This window comes from Sorex araneus, chromosome 6 (genome assembly GCF_027595985.1).
Source record: "Sorex araneus isolate mSorAra2 chromosome 6, mSorAra2.pri, whole genome shotgun sequence".
Lineage (NCBI taxonomy): Eukaryota > Metazoa > Chordata > Mammalia > Eulipotyphla > Soricidae > Sorex > Sorex araneus.
Window position 1 is genome coordinate 154,772,116 of NC_073307.1, and position 18,199 is coordinate 154,790,314.

At 46.3% G+C, this 18,199-nt stretch overlaps 1 protein-coding gene across 3 annotated transcripts in view; it reads left to right on the forward strand.

Moving 5' to 3' along the window:
- The window catches only part of ZDHHC5 (zinc finger DHHC-type palmitoyltransferase 5), a 28,490-nt gene extending 10,827 nt beyond the window's left edge, over positions 1-17,663 (forward strand). For all 3 annotated transcript variants that reach the window (XM_055142695.1, XM_055142693.1, XM_055142694.1), the window contains exons 3-12: positions 4,430-4,551; positions 8,897-9,054; positions 9,762-9,934; positions 10,066-10,168; positions 10,738-10,829; positions 11,339-11,471; positions 12,240-12,360; positions 12,734-12,846; positions 14,001-14,860; positions 15,661-17,663. In XM_055142695.1, the coding sequence (XP_054998670.1) occupies positions 4,430-4,551; positions 8,897-9,054; positions 9,762-9,934; positions 10,066-10,168; positions 10,738-10,829; positions 11,339-11,471; positions 12,240-12,360; positions 12,734-12,846; positions 14,001-14,860; positions 15,661-15,826 (2,041 nt within the window). In that variant the 3' untranslated portion in view covers positions 15,827-17,663. The remainder of the gene's footprint in view (positions 1-4,429; positions 4,552-8,896; positions 9,055-9,761; positions 9,935-10,065; positions 10,169-10,737; positions 10,830-11,338; positions 11,472-12,239; positions 12,361-12,733; positions 12,847-14,000; positions 14,861-15,660) is intronic.
- Positions 17,664-18,199: the final 536 nt, after the last annotated feature.

Below are 18,199 nucleotides of genomic sequence, written 5' to 3' on the forward strand. Positions count from 1 at the left end.
CCTTTGAGATCTCAGGCTCTTGGCAGTGCCAGTTGTATATTCTTTAAACTTCTCCTTGAGTTATGACAACAACTCATCTGTTGTTTTGTCTGTTTCTAAAATTGACAAGGGAGGGGCTGGAGTGATAGCAGCACAGCGGGTAGGGTGTTTGCCTTGCACCCGGCCGACCCGGGTTCGATTCCCAGCGTCCCATATGGTCCCCTGAGCGCCGCCAGGGATGATTCCTGAGTGCAGAGCCAGGAGTAACCCCTGTGCAGAGCCAGGTGTGACCCAAAAAGCAAAAAAATAAATAAATAAATAAATAAATAAAGGGAGAACTTGGCTCATCGTTTAATAAATAAATAAATAAATAAATAAATAAATAAATAAAATTGACAAGGGAGGGCTTGGGGTTGAATCTTGCTGTGATCCTCTGGGAATAAAAGTCAGGACCGTGAAAGCCATTTGCCATTCATAAGTTGGTTTTCTTTTTCTTTTCAGGTTTTTTTGTTCCTTTGTTTTTTTGTTTTGGGGTCATACCCAGTGATACTCAGGGGTTTACTCCTGGCTCTGCACTCAGGAAATTCCTCCTGGTGCTGCTCTGAGGACCATATGGGATGCCAGGCATTGAACCCGGATCGGCCATGTGAAAGGCCTACCCACTGTTCTATCGCTCCAGCCCCGCTTTTCAGTTTTTGTCTCTGACCTCTCCCAACCTGTTCATCCTTAGAGTTTGGCAACCTCTGTGTCCTCTGGCCCTTTTTTCATGACTGCCGAGGCGCCTGCATCTGATCTGAGTGGGAGCAGCTGATGATTTCAGGCATTAATTGAGCAGCGGTTGTTTCTTTCTCTCCCTCCCCATGTTTTCTCATCCCGGAATAAGTGACCAGGGCCTGTATATCTCATACGCAGCTGCTTGAAAAGCTGATTAATAGACGCATCACAAATCTAGAGTTGTAAGAGAAATTTAACTAGAAGGAAATTGTCTTCCCATGGAATCTTGAGAATCTCCAGGGACAGAAACTGGGTATTCATTCCATCCTGGCCTTCCTAACAAGGGTACGAGTCATACATTTGAACTATGTGCTAGGCATGGGTGGAATGTACTCACCTATTCTTCAGGAGCTTTAGTTTCTCTGTTTCAATTGCCCTAGAGTCTCTCGGGCCTCAGATCGTAGAAATGGAATTAAGGATGAAGGTGGAGCTGGAATGATAATGGATGATGATGGGGATAGTTAATAATGTTATTTTTGTGTGTGTATCTGTAGCTCAGGGAATGCTCAGCATTAAGCCAGCTGGCATAAAAGGAGTTCCAGGTTCTTTTTAAGCACTGTCTCCTTCATTCCTCATCACTATGTAGTTGAAGTAGTAAGCTTGGAGAGTTTCCTGTGGATTACCTAATACTACATAGCAAAGCATTGATCAAGCCTGCATTGATCAAGCCTGGGATTAAAAGTCAAAGCTTATGGACTCCTACTTTGTTTTCCTTACAAGGAGCAAAACTACTTTTTTTAATCCTAGGAAGTGTTAGGGAAGGCTAGGATTAACAGCTTTTCAGAATACTGAAACATGTTGTCCCGTTTATTATTTGTTTGTTTGTTTGTTTTTGTCTTGCAAACAGGAGTACTGGATGGGTGGGCAGAAGAACCTGTTCTTGAGGTGTTACAGGTCTGGGAGTCTCATCAGTGAGTCAGCCCGCCTTCTGGGCTACTGCCACTCCCTGTGCTTCTTGGAGCCTATGATTACTACCAGAGGCTGAGAACGAGCCCCAACAACTCCTCTCCTTAGCTCAGGCCTCATCTCCCATCAAAGGCAACAGATTCAGACAGGCCATTTAGGGTGGTCACCTAGGAATCCGGCCAAGCAGTCGAGCAGCAGCAAACCTCTTCTCAAGACAAGCTGAGTATGGAATATTCTGGCAGGACTAGGTTTTGCTCCCACATGCCTCCCTTTCGTTGGGTGTCTTCTCAGCTGCACTGCTCAGGATGGGAGCCACAGGTCTTTGATTTGACTCTGAGGAACTCTGAGGAGCAAACACTGCCTGTAAAGTTGACTTACTTGCATCACCTAAATTCTGCTCTTGTGGGGGCAGGCTATCTGGCAACAGATAATGAAACTCAGTTCCAGGATTGCACACTTCGGTTGGGACGGGTTGCTATCAGGAAGGTGATCGGGCTAGAGTTCATCATCGTCCATATCCAGGGGTAGGTGATAGGTAAAATGCCCAGGAAATTGGATGATTTTATGTGTGAAAATGCAGAAACTGAGTAAAGAACAAGGTCTTGGAAGATTGACACCTAGGCCTATTAGGGGAGTTGATCTCTTTTTTTCATTCTCCGTAAGTTTCTTTAGGACACCCCCTTTCCCTTCCCCCCAAACACTTGGGGCCATAATGGCCCAAGTCTAAAAAGGAGATTGAAGAAATTTTAAATCCTGGGCATCTCAGTGTTCTAAGGTTTAATTTCTTTTCCCCTTCTAATTATCTTCCCAGGCTGTAGGAGTTCAGTGAGTCATCCTTTCTCCTCTTCCCCTGGCGGAAATTGAAGGACAGCTAAGTACTAGGGAGGGGCTCTGACCTGGATGACTGGTTTTCAGTTTCTCTCCCTCCCTCCCTGCCTCCCTCCCTCAGTGGAGCCTTGGAGGTCAGGTTTTGGGTGGGGCCTTGTAAAGACCCTAACCCTTCCAAGGCTGAGAACTTGTGGAAGTGGCTTCTGGACTGCCTTGTCTCTAGCCTGTCTGTTCAGGGTTGTCCTTTTTCTCTTGATGGCGACAGACTACCTCTCTGAACAGAGCCCAGGACTGCTGTGGATTAATTAATTCTCCAGACTCCTAGTGCTGTTTTGTTCTCTTGGCCCCATCTTTTCTTCAGTGAACTAGGAACTCTTCCTCTCCTGTTCGGACCGGTCTCGATATAGGGGAAGAAGGCAGATGCTGTCCTATTTCTGGAGATTGAGTTGTCAGCCACAAAGTAGATTAGGGTACTTAGCCACTGTCTTGTCATTGAGGGCTCTTCCTGTATTGGAACAGGGAGAGAATTTTGATAACAGTATCAGTCCTGACAAAGCAAGCACCAAGCATATCATGTTTTCTGAAACTTCAGTTCCTGGGAAATTATCAAGCTAGAAATGCTCAGGAGGCATTCTTACTTAGGCTTTTATCCTGAAAGTTTCTGCAGCACTTTTTCCCACCCCCAAGGAAAAGTTACCAGAACCCCCTATAGAGTACTGAATGTGTTAATTTGGTTTCTTACATAGGGAATTAGAGCTGGTTTAGTCTGATGATTTTTTCTTATCTTATTTATTTTTTGGTTTGGGGACCATATCACTCACTGCTCTTTTGCTTTATTTAAAAAGCAGTTGAGGTTCCAGACTGACCATACAGTGGTTAGGGCACTTGCTATGCATGTGACCAACCCAGGTTCTATCCCTGGCGTCCCATATGGTCCTCTGGGCACCACCAGGAGTGATTTCTGAGTGCAGAGCCAGGAGTAACCCCTGAGCATTGCTCTGTGTGAACGCAGAACAAAAAACTCAATGTCCTGGTGTTTCTCCTTATGCTTTTCTTTCCTTTGTCCCACCATGACAACTAGCCTCTGGTTGAATAATAAAACTCTTAGTAACATTTCATGAACATTAGGTGGTTGGGGCCAGAGAAGTAGGACAACGGGTGAGGCGCTTGGTTTTTACATGCCAGGTCTGAGTTCAATCCTGGGCATCCCATATGATCTACTGAGCACAGAGCCAGGAGTAAACCCCAAGGACTGTCCAGCATGGCCCCAAAACCAAAACAAAATTAAAAAAAAAATAAAAGGAAAAGGAAAAAAGCTAGGTATGTTGAGAATAGTTCAGAGCTTTTTAGGAGTGGCCTGACTGGGGTTCGATACCTAGCATCTCATATGGTCCCCTGAGTCCTGCATAAATGATCCCTAAACACCGCCAGTTAGGGCCTAAAAACAGAAACAAACAGACAAAAAGAGAAAAGCCTGCTGGGAAGAGAGCATGGGAGCCAGAGCCAGAGAGACAGGTGGTATCCCATGCTTTCGGCTGATGTACATGTCAGTGGGGCATAACTGGAAGCCAGAAATCTCAGGCTGCTCAGGGAAAGGAAATGCTTCCGGTGTCAGTTACATACTCAGACATTGCTCTTACACCTGGTTAAAAGGAGAGAAGAGTTAGACTTGTAGGCACGTGACAAGAGCCACAGGGAAAGAACACAGCCCTTACTGTAATGGGTTATGGTAGAGAGTCAGTGGTACATCTTAATCTAAAATCATTTTCATGGGAAAGTAGACCCACTTGTAAGAAAGGGTAAAATTAACTTGACAGTAAAGGTGACCCACACTAGAATTTTGTATAGGTATGTGTATGTGTATGAATATTTACAGATTTCTCTATGGTTGGTGTTCAAAGTGTAGAAGGCGGCTTCTCATTGTTCTTATTTATCTGTGCAGCTGCCCAGGACTAAGCCTCTATGTGTCACCTGCAGTGCCCATCTACAATGCGATTGTTTTTCTCTTTGTGCTGGCCAACTTCAGCATGGCCACCTTCATGGATCCAGGGATTTTCCCTCGAGGTAAGATTTCCCCTTGGAAGCTCCTTCCTGCCTTTGAGAAACAGTTGAGGACGGGGGTAAAGTTCAGGAATAGTGCACTGGTCTTGCATATATGAGGCACAGTGTCTGATCTTCCCCAGCACTGCAGGCAGAAGTGATTTGCAGACATACACATTTTGTCTAGGATCTTAGGAGTTCTAGAGTTTGGGGATACTTTTATTTTATTTATTTATTTATTTTTGCTTTTTTTGGGGAGGGGGGCTTCACACACAGTGTTGCACAGGGGTTACTCCTGGCTCATGCACTCAGGAGTTACTCCTGGCGGTGCGCAGGGGACCATATGGGATGCTGGGAATGGAACCTGGGTTGGGCGCGTGCAAGGCAAATGCCCTACTTGGGGACACTTTTTAAAAATGTTAGTGGTACAGGGGATTGAATCCAGGGCCTTGTACATGCAAGTCATATGTTCTACCCGTGAGCCACATTTACAGTTCCTTGGAGTACTTCTATAATGAAAAGCATGTTAGCGTCTTAAGGAATATCTCTGTCAAAACTTAGAGCCACTTTGGGAATAATACTTTAGTTTTTGGTTACTTATTTGATTTTTTTTTTTTTTTTTTTGCTTTTTGGGTCACACCCAGCAATGCTCAGGGGTTACTCCTGGCTTTGCACTCAGGAATTATTCCTGGCGGTGCTTGGGGAACCATATGGGATGCCGGCCGGGTCGGCTGCGTGCAAGGCGAACGCCCTACCCGCCGTGCTATCGCTCCGGCCCCATTTGGTTACTTATTTGGCAGAAATCTGAGTATATGAATTGGATGTCGTTTGCTCTATAAAATAATATCTAAGAAAAATTAGTTAAAATAGTGGACACAAACTAATGGAGGCATGAATAAAGTTCTATGACAGTGTAGAATATTTGTGCAGATAAGTTGGGCTAATGCTGGGGTAAGTAGGTAAGAAAAACACGAGTGGAAGAAAAGGGCATCGTTCTAGGCAGAGGACGCAGCATGTTCAGAAGTTTGAAGCCATGAAAAGTCTCTGTGGGCTGGGAGATAGAATACATTTTAGGGCCAGGAGGGATAGGAGATAAACTCAGAGCTAAACTGTAATAGGTGCTTCGTGTGCTAAATTAAGTAGGCTGTATTTTCCCTCTGGACCTGGAAAGAATCTCTTTAATCAGAAGAATAATGGAATTGGATTTCGTTTTTTGTTTGGGGGCCATACCCAGTGGTGCTCATAGACTAGTCCTGGCTTTGTGCTAAAGGGTCACTCCTGCTGCTGCTGGGGGTTGGGTATATGGGGTGTTAGGGATTGGACCCGTGTCTGCTGCATGCAAGACAAGTGCCTTACCTGCTGTACTCTCTGCGTCCTCAAATTTCTGCATGTAAGAATTCTTTCATCCTTAGAGACTGAAAGGCAGGTAAGGCACTTGTCTTACACTAATCCCTGGCGCCACATTCCCCAAGAGCCACCAGGAATGATCTTTGAACAGTGAGCCAGGAGTAAGCCCTGAGCCCACCACTTGTGGCCCCAAAACAAAAATAATGCTTGGGTTGGAGAGTTAGTACCGTGGTTACGGTGCCTGCCTTGCATGTGGCTGGCACTGGTTTGATTCACAGCATCACAATTCAGTCCATTGAGCACAGCACCAGTAGTAAGCCTTGAGCACCCTAAAGTAGGACTCCAAAACAAGATTCTTCTGGGAAGTGCCAGGTAACTTGGGAGGCTATTGTAGTGACGCAGACTAATTAAGCACTTGATTTTGAGTCTGGATTTATGGATTTTTTTGAAGTGTATGCAGTAAAAATTTTTATAACAGTTGCTTATTGGGAGAGAGTGAGAGAGTCTGTAGTAGTCCCTGCATTTCTAATATTGAGTCATCCAGTCTAGTTACCCACTTACTGGACAGTGGAGTGTTTAGACCCAAAGCCTTGGCTTTAGAGTCTTCAGCTCTGTGATATTTGAAGCATGGGCATTAAATTTTTTTTTTCCTGTAATCCAAGATTACAAAAGAACCAAGATGAGACCCAACTACATTTGACATTTTATTTATTTTTTAATTTTTTTTATTTTGTTGCTTTTTTGGTCACACCCAGCGATGCTCAGGGGTTACTCCTGGCTTTGCACTCAGGAATTAACTCCTGGCGGTGCTTGGGGGACCATATGGGATGCCGGGGATCAAACCCGGGTCAGCCGCGTGCAAGGCAAAAACGCCCTACCCGCTGTGCTATTGCTCCGGCCCCTACATTTGACATTTTAATAGTGAGCAAAGGAGGAGGTGCCATTGAAGTGGGACTGAGTAAGACAGGTCGGTGATAGGAGAAAGTAGACAAATGGTAAATAAGGAAAAGCTATCAGGTAACTGATAATTGACTTTTTTTTCCCCCTGAAGTAAAAAGAGATTTTATTTGGAGGTTTTTAGGAAGGGGAAGGAGGGAGAGAAAGTGAGAGAGAATAACACACTCTAGAGAGAACTCGGCTTCTTCAAGGGTGGAAAGAGCCCCTGCACACACCCCAGCATTAGACAGGAAAGCATAGAGTCCACATCTCAAGAGGGGAGATGGGACACAAGCAGGACATGGGTTCAGGCAGCATATGCGCCTGATAGTTGACTTGAGCAGCAGCTAGATTTCTGCAGGGCTGGGGCTCTGGCTCTGCCCTAGAATGCTTGCCTTGTAGATGGGAGGCCCTGGGTTCATTTTCCCGGTGCAGCATAAAAAGGAAAAAAGGTTAGATCCAATAAGTTTTGTTTTTGTTCTTGGGCACTGTGGGGCAGAACTTGGAGGCTATTCCTGGCACAGCGCTGGGGAATTAAGCTTTGGTTCTTATGCACACACCCTGGCCCTGAGCTATCTCCTCAGTGCTCCAGTCGTTCTCTTAGCTTCGAGTTGAAAGGACACACGGGTAAAGAGATAGGAGATGTCTTGAGCCAAAAGACAATTCTGACACTCATACAGTGAATTGATAGAGTGATGATGGTGGTGGGGGGCACGGGAGCGTGCGCGCACGTGCACACACACACACACACACACACACACCCCTTTTGTCAAGGATTTTGTGCAGAGAAATAATATTGGATTGCTGTAGTTCAGTTAAGTACTTCTAGATGTCAAAGTCACACGAATTCATATGCTACACTTTGATATTTTAAATTACCTTCTGTTTTGTTTTTGGGTCTAACCTGGCAGTGCTCGGGGCAGCTCTGGCTCTGCTCTGGGGTTGCTTGTGGTGGTGCTCAGGGGACCATGTGATGCTGGAGGTTGAACCTGGGCCTCATGCATGCAAGGCAGAAGCTCAGCCTATTAAGTTTCCTAGCCCTAAATTATTTTTTTAAAAAAGCATAATTCATGATAAAGTTAGTAATGCCACAATCTCCTTATCAGGGCCACCTCTGAGTCAGTTTTTCTTTGTGTGCTGGCAATGAAATCCAGGATCTTGTATGTGTTCCACCACTGAGCTACATTCTGGGCACCCTGAATTAGATTCTTTGGACCTCATTTCTCCCTGATGAATAAGTGACTTCCTCAACATCCCCATACTGTAGTATGGGAGCTGGCAAGTTTGAGTTCCTACGTACTAGGCTGTGTCTGTGGGTTTTTTTTTTTTTTTTTCTTATGTCACACCCGGCAGTGACAGGGGTTACTCCTGGCTCATGAACTCAGGAATTACTCCTGACAGTGCTCAGGGGGCCATATGTGATGCTGGGAATCGAACTTGGCGTGCAAGGCAAACGCCCTAACCACTCACTCCAGCCCCTATTTTTTTTTTGTGGTGCTAGTTATCAGACTTAGGACCTTCCATATGCAAAGGAAACTCTGCCCCTGAGCTGCAGCTCTGTTCTCAGATGCCCTGTTGGAGTCTAGTTGCAGCTTAAGTGCCTAGCATAGTTCTGGTATTGTCAGGGTCGAACCTGGGTCAGCCTCATGTGAAGCAAGTGCCCCCCCCTGCTGTACTATCTCTCCAGCTCCTTGACATAGTCATTTCATTTTTTTTTTCTTTTTGGGTCACACCCGGTCATGCACAGGGGTTACTCTTTTTTTTTTTTTTTTTTTTGCTTTTTGGGTCACACCCAGCAATGCTCAGGGGTTACTCGTGGCTTTGCACTCAGGAATTACTCCTGGCAGTGCTTGGGGGACCATATGGGATGCCGGGGATCGAACCCAGGTCGGCCGCGTGCAAGGCAAACGCCCTACCCGCTGTGCTATCGCTCCGGCCCCACAGGGGTTACTCTTGGCGGTGCTCAGGGGACCATGCTGGGATTTGAACCCGGGTCGGCCGCGTGCAAGGCAAACACCCTACCCGCTGTGCTATCGCTCCAGCCCCAACATGGTCGTTTCTTAATTGATTTTTTCTCTCTCTCAAGCTGAGGAGGATGAAGATAAAGAAGATGACTTCCGAGCTCCCCTTTACAAAACAGTAGAGATCAAGGGGATCCAAGTGCGCATGAAATGGTGTGCCACCTGCCGCTTCTACCGACCTCCTCGGTGTTCCCACTGCAGTGTCTGTGACAATTGTGTCGAGGTAAGAACCTGTGAGTGGGTTCAGTCTTGATTTAACAACCCAAGTTACCTTTTTTGTTGGTTTTTTTTTTTTTTTTTTTTTTTGGCTTTTTGGGTCACACCAGGCGATGCACAGGGGTTATTCCTGGCTCTGCACTCAGGAATCACTCTTGGCGGTGCTTGGGGGACCATATGGGATGCCGGGGATCGAACCCAGGTCGGCTGCGTGCAAGGCAAACGCCTTACCCGCTGTGCTATCGCTCCGGCCCCCATAGATAAACTTTTTAAGAGTTGCCCTCGGTTTTCAGTTAACTTTTGGAGAGTGTCCTTACTAATTACTAGAGTGTGATGTGCTCCATGAGTTGGTTTGTAATTTTGTGACTTTTGTGGTGAACATGATCACAAAAAAAAAAAAAATAAATACACACACACACACACACATACGTGTATATATATATATACACACAAATTTTTTTTTGGTCACAGCTGGCGATGCACAGCAGTTATTACTGGCTCATGCACTCAGGAATTAATCTTGGTGGTGCTCAGGGGATCATATGGGATGCTGGGAATTGAACCTGGGTTGGCCGCATGCAAGGCAAATGCCCTACCCGTTGTGCTATCACTCCAGCCCCGACAAATATTTAAGTTTGGTCCTTTGCTCCTCTTCACTTGACAGAAATAGTCTAATGCTGTGTTCCAAAGATGCCTTTCTCTTTTTGCCCTTAGGAATTTGATCATCACTGCCCCTGGGTGAACAACTGTATCGGTCGTCGGAACTACCGTTATTTCTTCCTCTTTCTCCTTTCCCTGACAGCGCACATTATGGGTGTGTTTGGCTTTGGCCTCCTTTATGTCCTCTACCACATGGAGGAACTCTCAGGGGTGCGCACAGCTGTCACGTATCCTTCAAATCTTGTGGATTATGGGACTGGGTGGTGGGGAGAACGCAGAGTTGAGTCCTTTGGTAGTGTGGGCCAAAGGGGAAGGGGCCTGCAGCATCCCTCTGTTCTCCTTGACCGTGTGGCTTCAGAATGGCAGTGATGTGTGTGGCTGGCTTATTCTTCATCCCTGTAGCTGGCCTCACAGGATTTCATGTGGTGCTGGTGGCTAGGGGACGCACAACCAATGAACAGGTATGGGGAGGTCAGCCCTTAATTCTCTGATTAGTATAGAACTGGAGAGAGGTACTTAATACTTTTTTGAATGAGGTGCCCATGTTTCTCCGTTCAGCATTAGAACAGATTTCTTAGTTAAAGCACTTCCAGAATGCCTACCTATGTCCAGAATGTCCAGTTTCGGCTCTGCACCTATAAGAACAGGCTAGCCCTCAAGAAGCTTACAGTGCTACTTAAGAGTTACTTTTGTACACAGAGTAATAGTTGACCTGCTTACATGCATGTATATTAACTGCTTGCATATTAACTATCTTAGATGACAATATTCAGAAAGCATTTTGTCCCCTTTTACATGCGGGAATTAATATTGAAGGTCAGATAGCTACTCTGAGCTAGACGTAGGGTTTGAACTGAGGACTCTGACTTAGTTTTCGTGATTAACCATCACAAGGATAAGCTTCTTGAGGGTAGGATTATCTCTTACCCATTTTTAATCTCCCACATAGTGGGTACTTGCTGTGTATTTTAGTTTTTGGAAGTCTAGGTCCCATCATCTGACTGATGCAGCCCTTCTTTCCTCCCTCTAGGTTACGGGTAAATTCCGGGGAGGTGTGAACCCCTTCACCAATGGCTGCTGTAACAATGTCAGCCGCGTGCTCTGCAGCTCTCCAGCACCCAGGTACATCATTTCCCCTTTGCTCTAATGTTCACTCATCGAACATTTAAATGTCTTCAGGGCTGTTTGGGTAGAGGGGAGGTCGGGTGGGAGGTTGCTTTTTAGGGAGAGTTCTCTTCAAAATGGGAAACACGTGCCATCCTTCAGTGGGTCCTGAGTTCCGCTGATAATCCTCCGGTTTGAGGGTTGAAAGTTGAGTATGTGGGCTGAAGCGGTTACAGTAGGCAGGGGACTTGCTTTGCAAGTTTGAGCTCTGGCATCCCCTTGTCCTGTTTACCTCACCCTCTAGTCTCCATGAGCATGACCAGGTGTGACCCCAGAACATAGTTAACAACCAAAAGAAGAAAAGTTGAGTATATTTTACTTCAGAGAATGTGCTGCAGTTTTTTTTGTGGAATCACATAAATCAATTTAGTATTGATCTTTTCATGGACCTGGTAGGACTGTTATTTTGTAAGAATGCTTTACACATTTCACAAGTAAATGAAAGTCCTCTTATTCTTGACATTCAGATATTTGGGGAGGCTAAAGAAAGAGAAGACAATTGTAATCAGACCTCCCTTCCTTCGACCGGAAGTATCAGATGGACAGATAACTGTGAAGATCATGGACAATGGAATCCAGGGAGAGCTGAGGAGAACCAAGGTGAGGAATGTAGGGAGTTAAAATTAGGTAACTTGGGGATTCTCACCCCTAGCGAAGGATGGAACTTGCTTTTTTTTTAAATTTATATCTCTTTTCAGTATTTATCATCATATTTTATTAAAAACAGGGGACAGAGAGAGAGTATAGTGGGTAGGGTGCTTGTCTTTCATTAGGCCGACTGAGGTTAGATGCCTGGCATTTCTTTTTTTTTTTTTTTTTGCTTTTTGGGTCACACCCAGCAATACTCAGGGGTCACTCCTGGCTCTGCACTCAGGAATTACCCCTGGCTGTGGTCAGGGGACCATATGGGATGCTGGGAATCGAACCCGGGTCGGCCACGTGCAAGGCAAACGCGCTACCCGCTGTGCTATCACTCCAGCCCCAAGATGCCTGGCATTTCTTACAGTTCCCTGGGCACTGCCAGGACTAATTCCTGAATGCAGAGCCAGGAGTAACTCCTGAGCAGTGCTGGCTATAGCCCCTAAAACAAAACAAAACGAAAAATTACTTAAATATATATTTGTTATTTCCATGCCGTCATAGGACTTATTGTAGCTCAGATGGTAGGAGCTCAACAAGTAGTTGGTGATGAAAAGGGACAAGTTATTGACCAAATTAAAGCCCTTGTTGATTTTTTTTTGTCCCATTCTATCTGTAAACGCTCTTCATCTTTCAGTCCTAACTTGGAAATAACTGACTGATACCCTCATATGCCAATTTAATACTTGAAGTTTTTGTAATGCCTAGTTTTCTTCTTCATTCATCCAGTCTAAGGGAAGCTTGGAGATAACCGAGAGCCAGTCTGCAGATGCAGAGCCACCACCTCCTCCTAAGCCGGACCTGAGCCGGTACACGGGCTTACGGACACACCTGGGCCTTGCTGCTGAGGGTAAGGGCAACCGTAAGAAGGGAGGTTACCTGTGAGCTTGCTTTGTCACTAAGAATATTCAACAGGTGGATCCTGAGCCATTTCTTTGGAAAGCTAGGAGAAAGGGGGTGCCATTGAGCTACTGGCAGTGAATTGGATGTTTGTGGGAGGAACTCTAAGCTTTCAACAGATCAGAGGCTATCGTAGGGTCTGTTTGGTGCAGTTGTTCTCATTGAATTCCGGACTGGTGTCAGTCTTAAGTCTTGATTTCAGAAAAATCATTCCTTTGCTTTTCCTCCTTGGTGTATTTCTCCCTATCTTGTTCTTCCCTCTGTTTTTTGAACTCTGGTCAGATTAGAACAGTTTGTAAAATGATGTGTCTGTTTCCCTACAGAGAGCAGCCTCTTGAGCAAGGACAGCCCCCCGACACCTACCATGTACAAGTATCGGCCAACCTACAGTAGCAGCAGTACATCAGCTGCCATGCCTCATTCTTCCAGCGCCAAGGTACTGAGTGTCTTCAGTAGGGCTGTAGTCTTTGACAAAGATTTTTGGGAAAAGAAAGTTGGGAGAAAGAAAGGAAAACCAGAGGGATGAAAAGAAAACCAAAGGCAATTTTTACTAATTGTTTAAAAAAAAAACCATGAATCACTTTTGTTTTGAGAAGTTTTTGGGACCTATTTTTTGGTTTGGTTTGGTTTGGTTTTTAGGCCACATCCAGCTGTGCACAGGGCTTACTCCTGGCTCTGCACTTAAGTGGTGCTTGGGAGACCCTAAGGGGTGTCAGGGATTGAACCCAGGTTGTCTTTGTGCAAGGCAAATGCCTTACCCACTGCAAGATCGCTCAGGCCCTACTAGTTGTTAGTTTTTTGTTTTTTTTTTTCCCTTTTTGGGTCACACCTGGCGATGCACAGGGGTTACTCCTAGATCATGCACTCAGAAATTACTCCTGGCAGTGCTCAGGGGACCCTATGGGATCCTGGGAATCAAACCCAGGTCGGCTGTGTGCAAGGCAAACGCCCTACCTGCTGTGCTATCCTCCGGCCCCTACTTGTTAGCTTTTGATATGAGCATTTTGTCTGAATTCAAAGCCCACTGCTGAAACCATGAGAAATTTAATTTTCTGTACTTTTTCTCTTCTCTTTCCTTGGTTCACTTGTTCATTGTGGCACTGGAGGTTACAGATGGTGTGTGGCCAGGATTGCACTCAGCATGTGGATTGGGTGGTGCCTGGGGTCAGGGGTCAATTCATGGACTCATTAAAGGCAGGTGCTGTACCACTAAACTATACCTAGGCCCTTAATTTATGTATCTTATAATGATACATTGTTTGTTCCAACACATATACTTGCATAAGGGCTTAAAGATGTATTGCATGTGGAGGCTCGAGAGATACTACAGCGGGTCAGGCATTTGCGACTGACCTGGGTTTGATCACAGCATCACATTTATGTTCTCCTGAGCCCCAGCAGGAGTGATTCCTGAGTGCTGAGCCAGGAATAAGTCTTGAGCACTGCCAACAAGTGAAAAACAAAACGAAACACCATATAATGCAGTTAAGCATTCTGAGTATATTGATATGTGTCACTACTTTTTAGTAATTCCTTGGGCTCTGGGCTTTGGACTCTAAAGATTAAGAACCGTTTCACTTCCTCCCTTAGTTGAGTCGTGGAGACAGCTTGAAGGAGCCAACTTCTATTGCCGAGAGCAGCCGCCATCCCAGCTATCGCTCAGAACCCAGCTTGGAGCCCGAGAGCTTCCGTTCCCCCACGTTTGGCAAAAGTTTCCACTTCGATCCTTTGTCCAGTGGCTCACGCTCCTCCAGCCTCAAGTCGGCCCAGGGCACAGGCTTTGAATTAGGCCAGTTGCAGTCGATCCGTTCAGAGGGCACGACGTCCACGTCCTACAAGAGCCTGGCCAACCAGACACGCAACGGCAGTCTCTCTTACGACAGCCTGCTCACTCCCTCCGACAGCCCTGATTTCGAGTCCGTGCAAGCCGGGCCTGAGCCAGAGCCGCCTTTAGGCTACACCTCTCCCTTCCTGTCAGCCCGGCTGGCTCAGCAGCGGGAAGCCGAGAGGCACCCACGTTTGGTGCCGACCGGCCCAACACAGCGAGAGTCCTCCCCCGTCCGGTACGACAATTTGTCGCGCCATATTGTGGCCTCCCTCCAGGAACGAGAGAAGCTGCTCCGCCAATCTCCCCCACTCCCCGGCCGCGAGGAAGAACCAGGCTTGGGGGACTCAGGCATTCAGTCAACGCCCGGCTCAGGCCACGCCCATCGCACTAGTTCCTCCTCAGATGATTCGAAGAGATCGCCTTTGGGCAAGACTCCATTGGGACGGCCAGCTGCGCCTCGGTTTGGCAAGCCAGATGGTTTAAGGGGCCGGGGACTAGGGTCCCCTGAACCAGGCCCATCTGCCCCATACCTGGGTCGATCTATGTCTTATAGCAGCCAAAAAGCCCCACCTGGCGTGTCTGAGATGGAGGAAGTGGCCTTGCAGCCATTATTGACGCCCAAGTAAGTATTAGTTTCTCCTTAAAATTTGCATTTTGCCTTGTATATTTGCATGCAGGTGGATCCAGGGATATTCTGCCTTTGGGTAGTTCATTTTCACTCAACCTTGGCTCTTTTCATCTGGGCCACCCCATCAACAGACCGAGTATTTAATGCTTTTTTTCTTGACTTGTCTTCAAGAGTAATTATTTGTTAGGCTTTTAGTGAAAGAATGAATAGGAGAGAGAGGGATCAGGCCTACTAAAACAGGTTAATAAAAAGAACATGTTTGGATGAGAAATACACATGTAGAAAAACTTAGGGCCTAAGAGCTGGGTGCAGTCAGGGTCACCTTGGCACTTGCGTGGTTCTGGGGGACTAATCTTGTAACCTCAGGCTTGCCTTGGGTCCTTTCTAAGCCACTGGGGATTCAGTCAAGGCAAATGCTTGTGGGCAGCATGAGAGTTTGAGCTGTGTACTGGGACCTTGCACTTGGCCGAGCATGTGCTTGAAGTCACTAAACCATCTTCCAGCCCCCCAAAACATCTTGTTTTGTGGGTGCTTGTTTTTCTTACCTTTTTTAGCTTTGGGATCACACCCAGTGGTGTTTGAGCTTATTCATGGCTCTATATTCAGGGATGACTCCTGGAGGGGTTTGGGGGACCATGTGGGTGCTGGGACTCAAACCCGGGTGGGTGGTATGCCAAGGCAGCACCCTACCAGCTATACAACTGCTTTGGCCCCCAAAACATGCATTTTCAGCTGGCTTTCTTTTGAGTGTTTTGCATACTATTTGTGACACCTCTTCCTTTCCTCCCCTCCAGAGATGAAGTACAGCTCAAGACCGCCTACAGCAAATCCAACGGGCAGCCCAAGAGTATAGGCTCAGCCTCTCCTGGCCCCGGCCAGCCACCGCTCAGTAGCCCCACAAGGGGAGGAGTCAAGAAGGTGTCGGGGGTGGGTGGCACCACCTATGAGATTTCCGTGTGAGCCTTCGGCACCTCCCTCCCCCTCACCTCTGCACCTACACCAAAGGGCCCCAGGTGGCCACCTTTCTTTCCTCAAGGGGTTCCCCTCCCCTGCACGGACATTGTTTAAACCACCGATTCCGAGAGGATGAGGAGCGTTTTATAAAATGCAGTGGGGTCGGGGAGTCGTCGGAGAGTTGGGGCCCTGAGACTGGGGTAGCAACCCCTTCACCTTTTAAGACCTTCCTTCCCTTAACCCCTGGACCAGACTCAGTGGACATTTGTGCAATTGCTCGCCCTGGAGGGAACCAGATCATTTTTAAACCAGAAATAATTTTTTTTATTATTGTTACGGATTCTATTTTTTTCCTCTTCTGCGTTACCAGGTGTGTGTGTACATATATATATATACATATATATATATATTATAAATATCAAAGAAATTATATATCTATCCTGGGATGGGAAAATGAGGGAGGGATATGTATAAGGAAGGGAAACTTTTACTCTTCCTATTCCTCAGACGAGCAGGAAAAGAGGGAAGACATTGAAGTCTTTCTTTACCCCATGGTTCCCTCTTTTGTCCCAGCTACCTACTAAGGAAATAGCACCTCTTTATTGGTGCTAAGTGATAAACCTGGGGAGAGGCGAGTCTGGGGTCATCTTGGTCAGGAGGGAAGGACTTGGAGAGGAGAATTAGTTTTCTAGGCGCATTGGCACTTAGTTTCCCCAGGAGAGGAGTCAAAGCCCCGAGATGGTGTGGGGAGATCAGGAAGAGCTTGGCCCAGCTCCGGAAACAGTTCTGGGTAATCCCCACCGTTGTGGGGGAGGGACTAGGGTGGGCTGCTTCAACTAGCCTCTCACAGCCTTCCCCCAGCTCACACAGTTAACAAATCCAAGGCCAGGAATGAAGAGTCCAAAAAGCAATATTTTTCATCACATGCCAAAAACTGGGGATAGTGAGAAGGAGTGGCAGGCCTAGGCCCTCCGATTGTCCCTTGGGGGTGACCCCTCAGCCCACCTCAGAATGGTGCTGGGTAGAGGGGCTACCTGGGTTCTAACCTCTAGATAGGGGAGACCCCAGCCTCTAGACAGAGGCCCTTTTATTTTTTACTCTGATTAGCCATTTTAAACCAAGAAGGAATAAAAAGAAATCCTGATCTAACCAGCCCCCCCTGACTTGTTTGTTTTGTCTGCTTAAGGCAGGGTGAATGATGTCTGGTGGGAAGTTATAAAGAAAACTCCTAAGCTGCTCTCCTGCTGGTCTGTTTCTGGACAGGAATATTAATGACAACCATTTCCAGATTCTCTTTTTACTTATGTGTTTTAATTTAAAACTTTTGAAATTTTTTTGCCACCATCAAAGCTTCCTACCGTTTCAAAGCTTAGGGAAATCTTGACTGTGCCATAGTTGTCCCTTAGTTTGTCTCTGAAAAGTAATTTTGGTTGTAGCCAAAGATGAGACAGTGGGTGATCAAAGTATGAAAGCCTATTAAAGGCTGATGGATATATGGATGATAGTTTGGTTTGTGAAAGTAAAGGGCCATGTCTTTTTAAGATTTTTTTTTGTCTTTCCCCTCTTGGTGGTGCTGGGGATTGAACTCAGGCCGCATATATGCGAGGCATATACTACATGAGTGATACTCCGCCTGTGCCCTAGGATTAAGCGGGCATCAACAGACATTAAATCCCAAGAAACTGGCTGGAATCCTTTATGTTCACTGTCTAGAATCTAAATATATTAAAATCTTGCTCTGAAATCATGGATTAAAACGAGCTAAATGAGTGGTTTACTGTCTGATTTCACAGCAACAATTTTTAAATGTTGTGTCAAATTTAGCATAAAGTCACTACATTGGGTTTCTTACGAATGTTTTGTTGGCCCGCTCTAAAGACTGGGGGGTATATTTTATATTTTTCGAGGTCAGGCTGTCTTTTTTTTTTTTTGTGGTGGGGGGGGGAGTGGGCCCATATCTAGAGGTGCTCAAGGCTTACTCCTGGCTCTGCACTCAAGAATGACACCTAGTGGTGCTCCAGATACCATATGGGGTGCCAGAGATCAAGTGCTTTTCTCTGGTCCCCAGACTGCTTTTTTTTGTTGCTGGCAAGTTTAGAGATGTTTTCATATCAGCCATATGGTTGTACTGTCTTACAGAATTTAGAAGCTAGAAAAGTCAATTTTTTTTTTGTGGGGGGGGGGGGTAGGGAGACTGTCAAACCCAGCAATGCACAGAGGTTACTCCTGGCTCATGCATTCAGGAATTACTCCTGGTGGTGCTCAGGGGACCATATGGGATGCTGGGAATTGAACCCGGGTTGGCTGTGTGCAAGGCAAATGCCCTACTATTGCTCCAGCCCCGAAAAGTCAAAATTTCTTAAAGAGACACCAGACGCA